The sequence below is a fragment of the Echinops telfairi genome, unplaced genomic scaffold (assembly GCF_000313985.2).
Source record: "Echinops telfairi isolate 266 unplaced genomic scaffold, ASM31398v2 ScPeMD7_8;HRSCAF=38, whole genome shotgun sequence".
Lineage (NCBI taxonomy): Eukaryota > Metazoa > Chordata > Mammalia > Afrosoricida > Tenrecidae > Echinops > Echinops telfairi.
Window position 1 is genome coordinate 10,258,731 of NW_022103905.1, and position 17,501 is coordinate 10,276,231.

At 44.6% G+C, this 17,501-nt stretch overlaps 1 protein-coding gene across 1 annotated transcript in view; it reads right to left on the minus strand.

Moving 5' to 3' along the window:
* LEO1 (LEO1 homolog, Paf1/RNA polymerase II complex component) overlaps positions 1-14,568 on the minus strand; it is a 31,150-nt gene extending 16,582 nt beyond the window's left edge. Inside the window, exons 1-3 of the mRNA XM_013006337.2 lie at positions 14,468-14,568; positions 5,839-6,612; positions 3,621-3,725 (exon numbers count right to left, since the gene is read on the minus strand). Coding sequence (XP_012861791.2) covers positions 3,621-3,725; positions 5,839-6,612; positions 14,468-14,525 — 937 coding nt within the window. The 5' untranslated portion in view covers positions 14,526-14,568. The remainder of the gene's footprint in view (positions 1-3,620; positions 3,726-5,838; positions 6,613-14,467) is intronic.
* Positions 14,569-17,501: the final 2,933 nt, after the last annotated feature.

Here is a 17,501-nt window from a genome sequence, read left to right on the forward strand (position 1 = left end):
ACTTTGTGGTCAGTGGCACCTGCGCTGAGCAAATGTACGGGATGTGCGAGTCTCTCTGGGAGCCCAACATGGATCCGGAACACTTATTTGAAACCATCTCCCAAGCCATGCTGAATGCTGTGGACCGGGATGCGGTGTCCGGGATGGGAGTCGTCGTCCACATCATCGAGAAGGACAAAATCACCACCCGGACACTGAAGGCCCGAATGGACTAACTGCACCTCTTCCGAGCCGGGTACCCATTTCTCTCTCCCTTCTGGAAAAGCCCAGCGTCTTGTTTTGTTGTTTTTAATTAAATACGTTTTTCTTTCAAAAAAAAAAAAACGCTTAAAATGAGTCACCGCAGAGAGGTACAGGGACCTTACTACCATCAAGAAAGAATAGCCAGGAGCCGAGTGCAGTCTTTGGGTCCCTCAATCCAAGAGAAACATGGGGACGAGAACTCAAATTCTCTGAAAAGGCTTACTGGGTCAGCTGAGACTAGAGGACTGGCTAAGCCTAATCCCCTGCAATACTTTTTAAACCCTGAACCAAAACTATCCCAGAGCCACCTCTTAGTAAATTAATAGATTGGCAACAAAATAAAGCACCTGTAAGGAAAGCACCCAAAATCATCGGTGTGAGACCAGAAGATGAGTCATTCCTCTAATGCAGTGGTTCTCAGCCTTCCTAATGCTGTGACCCTTTAATACCGTTCCTCATGTTGTGATGACCCCGCCCAACCATAACAATTATTTTTGTTGTTACTTCATAAGTGCAATTTTGCTACTATTATGAAATGTAAACATTTGATATGTAGGATGTATTCTGTTACAAATTAAACATAATTAAAGCATAGTGATTCATCACAAAAATATGTAATTATATATTGTGAAATATTTATTTCTAATTAAAAATAAATGAAATTTTGTCTTGAAGCATGGGTAACAGCCTTAATATAACAACAGTAGCCTACATTGCTGTTTTGCAACAGTATGCGTAAAAGCCAACATTACTGCGAAGGTTGAAACAGCTTCTTTTTCACCAGATCAGAAATTCTTGTGCTGTCTCAGGAACATCTTCAGCTTTGACTGTGAACGGGTTTCTGGCAATTGAAAATGGGGTGTCAGGTAGATTTGGAAAGTACAATTTCATCTGCAGGCATATGCAAGTGTTCTTTCACAGAAATTATCATCGTAATCCTTTTGTCTGGTTCAATGTCATATTCCTCAAAGAAAGTAAAGGTAGGCAACATGTAAATTTTATTTTCATCCAATTTTTTTTGCCAAAGCTGGTTTCATCTGGAATGATTGACTTTTCAGACAAAACAAGGCATGTTGCATCTGGTCCTTGCAGTGATAAATTTAAACTCATTCAAGACGGCAATGATGTCAACCAAGTAAGCTATTTTCTGCACTTCACTTGTATCACTGAAAAGTGCTTCGAACTGCGGTCTTGCTTTCCGATTTAAAAAAGTTTTGAGTTCATTATGAAGATCAAAAAGACATTTTAAAACCTCTCCTCTCCACAACCATCTCACCTCAGAGTGAAATAGCAGAGCATTATTCAGCGCATCTAACTCGTTGCACAGTTGCGAAAACAGTTGACTATTTAAAGTGCTCACCTTTAAAAAATTAACAAGTTACGTCGCGTCGCTTTTCATTACTTCTTGTAACTCTTGTGGCAGTGTCTTCGTTACTAATATTTGCCGATTATACAGTGAGTTCTGATGACTTTTGATAACTCATTCAATACCAAACGTTGAAATCCAGATAAACATCCTAGCATAGCTGGAGCACCATCTGTGCAAACACCACAAACCTTTTCCCAAGAGATCTTATGCTCTTTCGGAAATGAACCAACTGTGTCAAATACATTACGTGCAGTAGTTCTCAAGAGGTTTGAAAAAAATAAACTCATCTTTGAAGTCACCATCATTAATATACCTCATGTAAACCAGAAACTGTAAACAGTTTGCAACATCTGTAGATTCATCAAGCTGGATGCTAATATTGGAAGTGGAGCAGATTTAATTTCCTGGATTACCCGATCAAGAGTATCAGCAGACATGTCATCTATTCTTCTCCACACAGTGTCGTTAAATACAATTGCACTCAATTTCATAAACAAATTTGTCTCCAGTCACAACTGGAACAATGTCTTTGGCCGCTGGCAACAGCAAATACTAGCAATGGTGTGAGGTGTCAATACTCTGGCGATTCTGAGTGCCACCAAATGTAAGGTGACCAGATTTTAACATTGGTAAAGGGGGACAAAAGCGGGACACCATTGATAAAACTCATACCCTGGCGAAATAGCCACATGGCAGCCGAAAACTGTATACCCTAGCTTGTCGTTCATTCTTTCCAAAAATCGGGACTTTTTTAAAACACCGCAGGACGCGGGAAAATTTGTTAAAAATCAGGGGACTGTCTGGTCACCTTAAACAAATGTGAAGCTTCAACAGCTGCTGTATTTTGTTTGTGGTACTTGCCACCAGTGTCAAGTCTGGCTTTCTTGAGCCCATCTGCTTTGCTTCTAAAATAGTTGGTATCCCTGTCGGCATAGCTCGGATACTTGCTATCAAAATGGCGTTTTAGTTTGTTTGACTTCACAGATTCGGCGGATAGAACTTCACAACAAATAACACATTGAGGTTTCTCAATTCCTGCTGTAATTATTGAGGTAAAACCATACTGTATAAAAATCCTCACTTTATTTTCTTTTCTTAACGCTCTTCTCTACACGATCCATTGTCTTAAGATGGTTTGCTAATGAAAACAATATAATATAAGATGATACATGGCATAGTTCAGTCAAAAAGTTCATTAAGGTTTCCTATGGTTTATCATTCTGTGTTGTTGTTTTTTACACATCTGTGACTATCACAAGGGGGCGGTATTCATATCAACCACAGCTGAATAAAAAAAGACCGATCAGCATCCAGATTAAGTTCCATAGTACAGATTTTTATTTGCAGTAGTTGATTTTACAGAACATGATTTTACGTTTACCCAGTAATTATAATTTATGAAGTGTTGTTTTACCTCCAATACTGCCACTTTCAACACAGTAGCTGCTTTTAACAGAGTAGTTGCTTTCAACACAGCAGCTGCTTTCTACACAGTAGCTGTTCTCTACACGTGTGTGCCTGGTCAGCATAAGTACATTATGGCACCAACCCTGTCACATACACTTGTATTTGTACGGAGTGTATGTGAAGGGGTTGGCACGATGAAGTCATCACACTCGTATGTGGGTGTATCTGCATGTGGGCAGACCTACCTGGAGACAGATAAAGGAGCGGTGTCTCAGTGGTTCCTAAGATCATCAGAAATGTGTTTTCCGATGATCTTAGGCAACCCTTGTGAAAGGGTCGTTCGATCCCCAAACCCACAGGTTGAGAACCCTTGCTTTAAAGCAAAGACTGAAGGGCAGGGGCAGGGAGAGGGAGTACTGGACATGGGGCAACCAGAACCCAGTTAAGAGGAAATGCGGCAACACACTGTGAAAAACATAACAAATGTCATCCAGTGACCTGTATCAAAACACTCAAAACAACCGAATTCACTGGGTCACTTTCACCAAAATCACAACACAATGTATCAGAAAAAGAAAAATCAAAGGAGGTGTTGGGATACCTTTTGGCATCTCGGCATCACTCTCCGCTTCTGAATCAGACGCAATCGCATTCTTGCGTTTCATTCGTAAAACCTCGTCTTCACTGTCACTGCCTCTTCCAGATTCTATAACAGAAAGGGAGACCGTCTGCATGATCACATCTGCACCCCAGCTTAGAACGTGCGTGTCTGTCAATATGTTCTAAAAGCAGCCGCAGGGAGAGACCAACAGTGGTACATACAAATGATGGAGTACCACGCAGTAATAACATGGGCGACCTCATACACGTATCAATCTCAATGCAGTATGCTCCTGGAAATGAGCCAGTCTCACTGGATGTGTGATTCCACTTGTGCGACATTCTCAGAAAGACAAAAAAACAGCAGCAGAACAGATCAGTGGTTGCAGGGTTTAGAGGTGGCGGTGCGACTACAAGCAACTGCAGGAGGGAGGTTTTTTAGTGACAGACTGTTCTGTAGGCGACTGGTGGGGGTTGCACAAAGCTCTACATGTGTTAAAATAACAGAAGTGTATATGCACATACACAAATCTACTTTACTCTTAGGTTAAGTTTAAAAATTAAATTAAAAACCAACATTGGTTTTCTTTAAACAGAAAGACAGTAGAAATGAGAATAGTAGTATTGAAACATGTATGATCGTATTGACAGATGACTTATTACAGAAGAAAAAAACAAGAAGTAAAAATATTGGAAAGGAATATATCACTAAATACATCATAAAACAAATATATCATTAAACACATCAAAATATCTGGGTAGAACAGGACTATTGTAAAATTAGTAAAAGTTAAGCAGGGTAATCAGTTACATATGGCCTTCACTTTATGTTAACCAGCTAGTATTTGCAAGAGTATAATACTAGGAGCCCTGGTGGTGCAGTGATTAAAGTGATCTGATAACCACAAGGTGGGCAGTCCGAGGCCACCAGCCATGGGAGAAAGACGTGCCAGTTCTACTCTGTCCTGCAGGGTCGATAGGAGTTGGAATTGACTGGCGATACCAATGGCTATCAAATATTTACGACTATTAAATATCTTGATAACAATCAATACAAACAATTCAACTCTGAATGGTTATTGAATACTTACTGTCATCCCATATATTACATAGACCTGTATCCATCTCTGGAAATATTCTGACCTCCCTCCTAATACTGCCAGAATGTGGTCTTGAATGATATCATGTGAGCTATGTGTTACAGAGAAAAAGAGTCCTTCCTATTTAAACTCTCTAAGATAGGATAAAAATGTAATTAATATAATCAGTCACCTAAAGAAAATTAAGCAATCCAGATAAAACTTTAGGAAGACTGCCAACCTAATCCAGAGGTCATTGTATAAATAAATGAGATACCTAATCTTCATGTGTCATACTCTCCAGGAAGAATCTATCACCTTCATCAGAATGGCATAAACAGTTACAAAAGGGAGACCCACAAAGCCAAATTTTGGTTGTGCATTTCCGCTAGCCTTCAGGGAATGAGGGCCTTGCCCTCAGCCCATATCCCCCGCGGGCTGGGGTGCAAGTGTCAAGCTATGGCAGCTCAGGAACAATGGCCGGGAGACCACCCAGCCACCTTCTTCATTTCTCGATTCTATGTTCCCCAAGCAACCTTCTGATTACCATAAGTTGGCATCCATTATAGATTTGCCCCTGGAGAAAAGACATTAAGAGGGAAATAACTGATCGCCTTAATTGCAAAAGACACACCTTTTTGCAATTAGATTTTTATACAGGAGATTCTTATGCATTTGATTAGCTGAGTACACACCTTACAACCCAATGGACTCTGGATGAACTAAAGCCAGGTGCCCACACCTCAGTACACTCCAGGGGGACAAAGCAAGCAGTATTGTTCCCTCCCCCTCCCAGACAAATCTAGTCTCACCCGAGGCTCTTTAAACGGTTAGCCCCAAGAATGGAAACGACTCTACTGGCCAGGTACTTTAGCGCCAGCCATGCGTTTAGGACTGGCTTCTTTTACATTAGTTTCCTGGTTATTAACATACGGGCCGAGGAGAGACAGAGGAATACACAGACCAGAAAAACGTGGAGGATGAGAAGCGGTGGCAAGGGAGGCCAGAAAGAAAAACCAGGGTTATGAAGGCCGAAGTGCACTTCTACTAAAACCCATGTCGTTCGTTATTGAGTGGAAAACGACTGTGTGTAAGCTGTCCTAAACACTGTGAAGCATTTCAGTGCTCAGAACGTCCTACCTGACTTATGGTCCTGCTCCTCCTCCTCCTCGTCGGAATGCCTGCGTTCTTCATCCGAGGCCCGTGGTCTTTCGTCATCCGAATTCGGCACTTTGTCCTCGTCAGACACCTGGGGCCGCTCCTCGTCGTCAGAATTCTGTTTCTTGGCGTCGTCGTCGTCGTCGTCCTCATCGGAAGCTGGGGGCTGGTCGTCATCGGAGTTGGCCTTCTCCTCCTCCTCCGAGAGCTGGGGCCGCTCCTCGTCGTCCGTGTTCTGCAGTTTCTCCTCCTCCTCCTCCTCCTCGTCGGAATTCGGCAGCTTGTCGTCATCGGACTCTGGTGCCCTCTCCTCCTCCTCCTCCTCGTCGGAATTCGGCAGCTTGTCGTCATCGGACTGATCGCTTTTATCCTCTCCGTCCCATTTCCCATCGTCCGAGGGAGCTTTCTCGGAACCATCCGCTTCTGAGCGACGGCTCCCTGCGTCGGACCGAGCGCCTTCGTCCTCGTCCTCATTGGGGCCCTCCGAGCCGCTGGGCTGCTCCCCGTCGGAGGGCTCGATGTCCTCCCGCTCGGAATGCTCCGAGGCTTCCGTTCCGTTGTCCGACCTTTCGGAGGCCTGGTCACTCCCGCTGTGGTGAGAGGCGGCCTCGTCCTCGCTGTCGTCCCCAAACAGCTCCTTGTTACTCGGCTTGCCTGAGTCGCCTCTGTCGTCCTGGTCACTCTCGCTGCCAGAGGCGTTGCTGCCAGAGGCAGCATTCTCTTGATCAGAATCAGAGTCGGATCCAGAATCGGAATCTGAGAGAGAAAATGTACATTCGAATTTTTAGCAGAAAAGGGGGAGTAGGGCACTCCCAAAGCTCATCCCAACATAGAGGCCACCACAACAGTGAGTCTGCCCCTGCTTTCTCGGTCCTCCCAGCACTCTAAGCAGAAGCTGCAGCAGCCAGGAAAGGACTGCCTTAGGAAGACAAGCTGAAACTCCGCACTCGGCGCGTTCACACAGCCTACCTCCCACCCCACCTCTAACTTAATAAGCCACAAAGGATCAAGATTATCACCCCTCAGTCACAAAGGACTGTGACTACTATTTGCTTCTGTCAGGTGGCTCTCTGGAGGGCCGGTTTATGGAACTTACCTTTACCCCACTGATGCAGAACTCTTCAGGTGCAAAGGCAACTAGGGGGAGGGAAGGAGGCAATTATAAGAAATACCTACACTCACTCTTCACTTGTTGACATAGTTAGGTTCCAAAATCTGGGTTATTATGTGAAAACTAGTATTATATGAAAGTAGATGATTTTCCCCCATTTTCAGACCACTTGTTTGTCTGCATCTTTTGTTTCAATTTCGCAAATACGATCATAAAATAACAACAGCTGAAACTTACTGATGTTTCAAACTGATGGATCCCGTTTAGCATTCTGAAGGAGGCGGCCCAGAGGACGCCAAACTGGATAAAGCCAGGCTGTGAGGCTGGAGGGGTCACAGCTTCCCCACTTCCCCATTTTACCTTCCTCCTGTGCTAGTTCCCAGCGTCCCTTACAGGACGCTGCCAGGGGGTCACTGACCCCTGCAGGTCCTGCTTTCATGATCCACCCGGCTGTCCTTCGGGCCTGCAAGCCGCTGCAGCTCAAGGCTGGGCACTGAGAGCAAGTGCCCACTGGCTGGGCACTGCCTGTGCATCGCCTGGAGGCTGTGGCTACAGAGCAACAAGCCACCCAGAGACCGTCCTCATGGCAGAGGCAGCTCCACAACATTGCCACCAAGCTTGCTGCCTCTTACTGTACAAAATAGTCAGAGAATAGATTTTCCACTCTTGCTGTAGATGTAAAATGTCGAATAACAAGACAGCTACTAAATACGGATTAGTTGCTAGGGCAATGTACAGCATGGAGGACAAGAAGAGCCTAAAAGGGCTCAGAGGAAAGGCTGGGGAACAAGGTGGTTGAGCCAGAGGCGCTTTCAAAAGTGCCCACATACTCCTGGGACCCTAGAAGGCCACACCTATGCCCACGGACAGCGGGAGTTTTAAGGCATACTACATTCTCACCTCTGGCTCATTCACCTTCAGCATCTGTACCAACTAGGGCAGGATTTGTAAACTGCCTGCAAGCACCAACACTGACATGGATCCAGTCTATAATGGTGCAGAGATTTGAGAGGCACTGAACAAAACTTCTGGGAATTATCGGTTTACCACTAGGCTAAAAGAATTGAGATGTCAGTGGTCACCCACATATGCAATCTATGAATACAGATTTTAAAATATCAGCTCAGAAAAGTTACTAAGCAGGGGCCCGCACCAATCCCAACTACGTGATCAGCCCTCACCTCCGGCAGAAGAATTCACCTCAGAGGACAGCACTGAAGCTACAGCGCAGGGAGAGCGACATGTCTGATCAGAGCACACAGGAGAGGAAGAGAGAGTAGAACACATCCTGGCCCACCAAGCCCTGAAGACAATATTCCTGCTCAGAGCAGCCACTGCAGATACAGGACCATAGGGCCACCTCCACCACAAGATACGACATCCGTCCCTCACTGACGTCCTTCACTGACCCATAGCACTACGGGGTACAACACTGGAGGCACAGTGTGGGAATTGTGCCCGATCTGACCCCACCACACTGAGTCAAAATTCTGAGGGTGTGAAACAGAACAGCAAGGGAACAGAGCAAGGAAGTCCCCAGGAAACACCAAAAATAGACTTTGGGGCCAGGGCGTGGCACCCCATCAACTTGACCGAAAAACACTCCTAAAGGTCAACAAACAGACCTTGAACCATTTACAGACTTTTCTTTTTGTTGTTGTTTGTTTTGCTCTGTCTTGTTTTGGTGCAAATTATCTCTGCATGTCTATCTAGATAAGATAGGGAGAATAAACAATCTGGAGGAGAAAACAACAGGACCTACAGTTCTTGGGGGACATGGGAGAGGCGCAGGTGGGCAAAGGAAGTGGGTGTTAACAAACCCAGGGACAAGGGAACAAGTGATCCAAAATTGATGGCGAGAAGGGTATAGGAGGCCTGGTAGGGCTTTTATAGAAGTCTAAAGACATGTACATATGTAAATATATTTATATAATGATGGGGAAATAGATCTATGTATATACTAGTATATTTATAGGTTTAGTATTAAGGTAGCAGATGGACATTGGGCCTCCACTCAAGTAATCCCTCAATGCAAGAACACTTTGTTCTAATAACCTGGCATTCCATGATGCTCACCTTCCAACACAATCACTGAAGACAAAGCAGGTGCATAAGCAAATGTGGTGAAGAAAGCTGATGGTGCCTGGCTATCAAAAGATATAGTGTCTGGGGTCTTAAAGGCTTGAAGATAAACAAGAAGCCATCTAGCTGAGAAGCAACAAAGCCCATATGGAATAAGCACACCAGCCTGTGTGATCATGAGGCGTCGATAGGATTAGGTATCAGGCATCAAAGAACAAAAAATCATATTATGAATGAGGGGTAATGCGGAGTGGGGACCCAAAGCCCATCTCTAGGCAACTGGACATCCCCTTACAGAAGGGTTGCGGGGAGGAGATGAGCCAGTTAAGGTGCAGTATAGCAACAATGAAACAAGCAACTTATCTCTAGTTCTTTAATGTTTCCTAACCCCCACTATCATGATCCCAATTCTACCTTACAAATCCGACGAGACCAGAACATGTACATGGATACAGATAAGAGCTGGAAACACAGGGATTCCAGGATAGATAAACCCCTCAACACCTATAATGAGAGTAGTGATACCAGGAGGGGAAGGGGAAGGTGAGGGAGAAAGGAAGAACCCATCACAGTGATCTACCTGTAACCTCCTCCCTGGGGGACGGACAACAGAAAAGTGGGTGAAGGGAGACACTGGACAGTGTAAGACATGACAAAAAAATAATAATTTATAAATCATCAAAGGTTCGTGAGAGAGGTGGGGTGGGGAGGCAGGGGAAAAAAATGAGGAGCTGAAACCAAGGACTGAAGTGGAAAGCTAATGTTTTGAGAATGATGAGGGCAACAAACGTGCAAATGTGCTTGACACAATGGATGGATGTATGGATTGTGCTAAGAGTCGTATAAGCCCCTAATAAAATGATTTTAAAATGAAAAAAGGAGTTGTATAAGCCCCAATAAAATTATTTTCAAAAACAAGATTAAAAAAAATTTACTACGCAAACAAGGAATAAAAATTGCAGCAAGAAACCTTAGGAAGGGAAAAGAAAGCAACGTCCATACTTATTAGATTATAATGTTAAAAATGTCCATTTTTCAACAGATTAATTACAATATATGCAAAGAAACAATGTGTGGACTATACTCTGGGGGGAAAAAAAGGTTAATTAATAAAAACTAGTCCTGCAACAGAAAAGTGGGTGAAGGGAGACGTCGGGCAGTGTAAGATATGACAAAATAATAATAATTTGTAAATTATCAAGAGTTCATGGGGGAGGGGGAATCAGGGAGGGAGGGGAAAAAATGAGGAGCTGATACCAAGGGCTCAAGTAGAAAGCAAATGTTTTGAGAATGATGAGGGCAACAATGTACGAATGTGCTTGACACAATGGGTGTATGTATGGATTGTGGTCTAAATAAATAAACAAAAACTAGTGCTAAAGAGGCCCAGATATTGGACTTAGTAACCAAGAACGTTAAAACAGATCTTTTAATGGAGCCCGGGTGTTGTAGTGGTTTGGGCTGCTTAACTGCAGGGCCAGCGGTTCGAAACCAGCTGATCTACAGTTAGTCTCGGAAGCCAAAGGGACAGTTTTACCCTGGCCTACCGGGTCTCCATGAGTCAGAATGGGCTCAGTGACAGTGACTTGGCGTGCTTGGTTTGGTAATGAGTCTGTAACATGTTGGGTCGCTAACCACAGGTCCACAGTCCAAACCCACCAGCTCCCTGGCGGAAGATGAGGAGTGCTGCTTCATCGAGATGTACAGCAGCTTCAGAAATCCACAGGGACCTGCGAGGTCGCTAGGAGTTAGAAGATGAGTACGAATCCATTCGACGGCAGTGGGTTTGGGTTTTCTTTTCTTTTAAACATGTTCAAAGAACCAGTAAACCACAAAGAACTTTTTTAAAAATTGTGCGTATGTCTCTACACAGTGAATATCCTAAAATTTGATTGTGGTGATGATTGCACATCTCTTTTTAATATATCTAAATCACTGAAGTGTATAGTACATGAATTATATGTTAATTAAACTTAAAAGTAACTCAATTTAAACATTTTAATTAAAAAATTTTTCAAAAAGTGAGTATCAATAATGAGCAATTAAACCAAGAAATTAAAATTTTTGGAACTGGTTAAGTATGTTATTGTTAAGTTGATGAAAAGAGAAATTAAAAAAAAAAAAAAAGAAATTCACTGGAGGGATTCAATAGATTTTTTAGCAGGCAAAAGAATCCATGAATTAGTTCTCCATAACTCTGAGAGTCCAGAAAAGTAATAAAACACGCTAGGCATACCAGGAATTGTCTTGTCACATCCATACTACCTTTGGAACTATCAGTAGCTTTCAGCAAGAGCCAGCCCATCTCATTTTGCTAGTTCAACCCATGGTAAGCCTACAGTGTTTGTTCTCATTTTCAAGAAGCTTTATGAACACTACTAATCTCCATAATAGATTGTTCATGCCCCCCCGTCTCCCTTCCCCATAAAAGGATTCTATAATCCGACCCTTATATGACACACTACATTTCCAAGTATTTCCCAGTCCCAAAGACATGCTTGACTACGTGAACTGCTCTGGCCAATGGAATGTGAGTGGCCGTGATGTGTGACATACCTGATCAGAAGCTTTGAAAGCAATTGCATGATTCAGCTTGCACTCAAACACTTCTGTCCTCTGCTACAAGACGAACAGTTTTAGGTAAAAGCTACTTCTTCAGGCTGGATCCCAGAAGGAAAAGAAACAGACACAGCACACTGCTCGCTCCTTATATCATTGGGCACTGCTGTAAGTGACTGACATCTGCAGGGTTTTTGTTACTGTGTAGAGCAGACTAACTAATGCAGCCTTGTCAGGTCCACTACATTCAAAAGCAAGGTATTTACAGAAAAATGGCCTAATGGGAATAAATGGGAAGTGTAACTTTAAATGTTATGAGTTCCTGTTAGAAATTCCTATCAAGTCTAGATTTTATTATAAATGTCTATTCCCAAAATTAACAAGAATGTTGCAGGCAACCTTTGAGTAACTGGAGGATCTTAAGACAAACCCTCATCATCTAAGTGAAGTGAAGAGAAAAATAACTGAGCCATGATATTTGAAAGAAACACACGAGGTTAGGGTGGGATTCTACCCATATTAAGAAACTTGCTAGGTGCAATTTCCTTTTACAACTTCTAGACTCCAGAGAGATACCAGACACGTCTATACTACTTTTAAGGAAAACACGCTAGATTTGGAAGCTAAGAAGCCCATTCTGTAAGGAGTCCCCAGGTAGAATAAACTGTTAAGCACTTGACTATTAGCCAAAAGGTTGGCAGTTTGAATGCACTCAGAGGCCTGTTAGAAGGTGACCTGCCTCTGAAAGATCACAGCCCTGAAAACCCTAGGGTGCAGGTTTACTCTGCACACCCTGGGTAGCAACTAACAACAACCCAGAAACATTCAGCTCCGGATACACATCACTTCCCCAGAAAACGGGAAACTGCAGAATATACCGTATCAAACTATCATTTCTAATCATGCAATTTTTTTAATCATATTAGCATTTGTGTAAGTTTCACCATTATAGTTCAACACCCAGGAACTTAGATTAGTTTACTAGTAACCACCGGAGTAGCGAGATTAAAGAAGTAGATCACCAGGCCTCTTCCCAGGCAACTTTGAAGGATTCAAGCTGTACCACCCCAGGGACTCCAGACTAATAGGGATGAATAAACTAAGCAGTCCCTAATTTACGATGGGGGTCTGTTCCTTTAACTCCCTCTGAAGTCTGTTCTGACGCAAGTCAAATGGATACTTCTTTGCTTCAAAGTTTTCATTATGATTGCTTTTTTTATTATGAGTACCTTTAAAAATCTGATCTTTGTCTTTGGGGCATAGAAACATTTTACATAAACAACTGTGAGGGAACATCTGAGAATGATAGCGTCAGCAAATGACACATGGCAACACTGTATATATATATATACAGTGAACCCTCGCCACTTCGCGCTTCGACATCCGCGGCTTCACTCTATCGCGGTTTTTGCGTAACAGCGCATGCTGTCATTACTGCCACTGATTGGCTCATACTGTACACGCTTGATGCCATAAATAATATAATAAATAATAAATGATAATTGTAACATCCAAAATGTTTTACTGTATTTTCCCTTTTTCGTTTAATAAATTGGGTAATACGAGTGTAATGCTGACTAAAGGGTGTTTTTTCATGTCCTCTATGCTCTAACTACGAAAATTTTGATTTACAAATAAGGAAACCTACTTCGCGGAATTTCGTTTATCACGGTAGGGTCTAGAACCGATTAACCGCGATAAACGAGGGTTCACTGTATATATATTAGAAAAACAAACTGTGCTCTCCTAACTGGAATACTTCCGTGGGAAAGGTACTTATTGAGGGAATGAACAATTTCATGGGTGCGAGTCACAGGGGAGAGGGGCTCACATGGAACGAACGAGGCCTTGAAGGATGAATGCAATATGGACACGAAAACTGGGGTGAAAGACAGACACAACGAAGTGCAAAACGTCATGGAACCCAATCGGTAGGCAGGGCTCTACATCTCCAGGTTCATCCTGACTGGAGCCTCCTAGGTATCCAACCCAGTGAATCTCTCACATTAGAAGTCAAGTCTCTGCTCCTCCACCAGTGCTCAGTTCACTGCATTCTACGAGTTATTAATAGAACTGGAGTTGAAGAAAATGGGGGAGGGGGGCATAACGTATTCTGCGAAGGAAAAAATGTATATGATATATATGGAGAGAGAGAGAAACCTGAGTCTACAGGGTTGGGAAGATATTGTACGTTCATCTTGGGCTTCTTCTCACTTCGATTCATATTTCAAACGCTATAATCCAGTCCCTGGGCTAGAAATGCTTACAGAGCAAGCCTGACCAACCTTCCCACACGCCAGAAAGTCATTTATTTCATCAACAGCGCTCTTTCATCCCTGCTCTCTACACCCAGGGCCCGCGGCTCCTCTAAAGGAGGACCATAGATTCAATAACAAATTCTCAAGTTTGCCCGGGCTCTTAGAAGACGCACTCATTCAGGCCATAACGCTGTGCAGCCCCATCCTGGTACCCTCCTCACCTACCCGCCTCGCACTCCCCATCACCTTCTGTAACCCCGCCCACCCCAACCCCAGACTCCCGGACAACGTCTCCCCGCATCCCCGAGCAGTCGGAGGCGTTGCAGGGGCCGGTGCAAAGGCAGGCAGGGTGGGAGCCGGGGCTCCTGTCCAGACTGCGCCCATCGATCTGCCAGCGCCCCACGGGCACCCCACACCTACGACGACGTTTGTTCCCACCAGCCGGGGGAGGTGGCACCGCCCAGAGCGCAGGGACGCTGGGGCCGGAGGGAGGACGCGCCGCCTCCTGCGGGCGGCGCCAGAGCGTCCGCAGACCCGGAACCGGGCCGGGACCCGCCTAGCGGCGCCGAAGCGCTGCCACGCAGCCGTCTCTCGAGCCCACCTTTGCGCTCCGCATCGCTGTCGGCGTCGCTGCCGAAGAGATCCTCCATATCCGCCATTGCTATGCTCTGCGGCGGCCGCCCGGCTGGGGGCGGCTCGACGCCCGTCTTTACGGCAGCGCGCCGACGAAACGCGGCAGTGTCGCAAAGACTCGCTCGCTGGGAGGCTTTCCCTCGGTGACCTGATTTTCCGACGTCCCACCGTCTACGTCCCCGCGGGTGGACCAACCCCGACCTGCTGTGCCCGAGGAGGATTGGTTAGCCGGCCAGAGAGGGAGTGGCCCCTCTCCATGCCTAGGGGCCCCCACCGGAAGTGGGAGGCCGATAAAGGCTAGAGGGCATGCGCCAACTCAGGCCCCCAGCCCGGGGGTGGGGCTGGGAGTGAAAGGGGGCGGGTAAGGTAGCCCAGGTGGGCGGTACACCTGGGCTTAATTCCGTGTAATTCTCCCTCCCCTCCTCCCCTCAGGCTGCCAGGAGGGTGCCTGTGCTCAGTTTCTTGTAACTCCTGAAACTTATTGATAAAAACCCACTTGAATCACAAACTAGGCTTCGGCGTGAGTTCTTTCCCGTGGGAAGTCCAGGGCCGAGGTCTTTCTCACCCAAGGGATCTAAGAGATTCTCACCCCAGTCGGGTCCTCGCCAGCCTTAAAGGACCTTAGATCGTTATCAACACGCGTCAGGCCCATTGTTTCTAACGGACCGGAGGTTCTCAACGTCCTTGGTCTCTGAGCCCCGTATGTTCTCTTAAATACGGTGTTAGGAATCAAAGCAGGGAGGGACATTAGGGATTAGTACATTTAAAAATAACAAGAATGCTATCAAATAACTTGTATTTCAAATTACAATTTTCTAAAGGAGAAAAATAGAGAATGGCATTGTTTCCCAGTCTTGAAAAAAATCTTTAATGAGTGGTTTAAAAATGACAACGAAACACTTCTGTCAACTTCTACATTCAATCCCAAATGTTTGGGGCCTCGAAGCATGTTCCTTTTAAGTGTTTCGAGTTTAGAGAACAAAAAGAACTCTGAAGGAGCAAGACCTGGGCTGTGAGAAGGGGGAAGTAAGGTGTCCCCAAGAAATTGTTACAAGTTAAACCTTGAGAGCTCCAGGAAGGAGCAGATGCTTTGTTATAATGCTGGGGGAGGGGGGTAGCCTTAGCTTAACTATGGAGATATTTTTTGCAGCCCTGTGGCATAGTGGTTACAAGTTTGACTGCAGTCAGTTCGAAACCCCCAGCTGCTCGCAGAAAGACCCGCATTCTACTCCTGGACAGTTTCAGTCTTGGAAACTCACAGGGACAGTTCTACCCTGTTGTATAAGGGTCGCTATGGGTCCTCAATCGAGTTTGTCAGTGAGTTTGGTATTTGAGTTTGTTATGTAGTTTGCAGAGCTCTTGAAACTTTTTCTTAGTTTCCCTTTCTCAGAAGGGGAGGCCGTGAATTTGGATCCTGGGAATTGGGAATTCTGATAAAGAACAGCAGTGGTCACAACAACTAGCGCCGAAGAGCAGCAAGAATGAGCCACTTCTTCTTTGTGATAGCTGAGTAATATTTCAGTGTATGTGTGTGCCACTTTAAAAATAACTCATTCACGTTTTGAGGGAATGTGGATATTGTGAATAGAGTGACATGCATGCATGTTTGTTTCTACTTTCTATTCCTTTGAAAACATAGCAGGGAGTGGAATTGCTGGATCTCCTGGTGATGTTAGAGGACTATCGGTGGTTTAGTGGTTATGTGCTTGGCTGGTAATCAAAAGTTAGTGGTTCAAACCCACGAGCTGCTCTATGGGCGAAAGATAAAGCATTGTGCAAATGTTTATCTGCAAATGTTTACAGCCTTGAAAACCCTAGCAGGCAGCGCTGCTCTGTCCTACAGGGTCATTATGAGGCAATTCACTTGATGGAAGTGCTTTTAAAAAAAATAATTCTGTGCCCGGCTATCAAAAGATATAGCGTCTGGGATCTTAAAAGCTTGAAGGTAAACAAGCGGCCATCTAGCTCAGAAGCAACAAAGCCCACATGGAACAACATATCAACCTGTGTGATCACGGGGTGTCGAACGGATCACTGAAGACAAATGGGTGCATAAGCAAATGTGGCAAAGAAAGCTGATGGTGCCCGGCTATCAAAAAGTATAGCATCTGGGGTCTTAAAGGCTTGAAGGTAATCAAGCGGCCATCAAGCTCAGAAGCAACAAAGCCCACATGGAAGAAGCACACCAGCCTATGCAACCACGAGGTCTCGAAGGGATCAGGTGTAAGGCATCATCAGAACAAAAAATCTTACCATAGTGAATGATGGGAGGAGTGCGGAGTGGAGATCCAAAGCCCATTAGTAGGCCACTGGAGATCCCCTGGCAGAGGGGTCTCGGGGAGGAGATGAGCCAGTCAGGGTGCGATGTAACAATGATGAGAAATACAACTTTCCTCTAGTTCCTAAATGTTTCCTCCCCGCTCCCACTACCATGACTCGAATTTGATCTTGCAAGTCTGGCTAGACCAGAGGAGGGACACTGGTACAGATAGGAACTGAAAATACAGGGAATCCAGGACGGATGAGCCCTATAGGACCAGTGGTGTGAGTGGCAAAACAGGGAGGGTAAAGGGAGAATAGGTAGGAAAGAGGGAACCGATTACATGGAACTGTGTGTGACCTCCTCCCTGGGGACAGACAACTGAAAAGTGGATGAAGGGAGACGTCGGACAGGGCAAGATATGACAAAATACCCATTTATAAACTATCAAGGGCTCATGCGGGAGGGGGGAGCGGGGAGGGAGGGGAAAAATGAGGACCTAATGTCGGGGGTTTAAATGGAGAGAAAATGTTTTGAGAAACGATGTACAAATGCGCTTTACACAATTGATGTGTGTATGGATTGGGATAACAGTTGTCTGAGCCCCTAATAAAATGTTTTTAAAAAAATACCAAAAAATAAATAAATAAATTAATTAAACAAAAAAACAAAAAATAATAATTCTGTATTTAATTTTTTATGAATTTATACTAATTCGTTAATCAATAATGAAGCAGATACA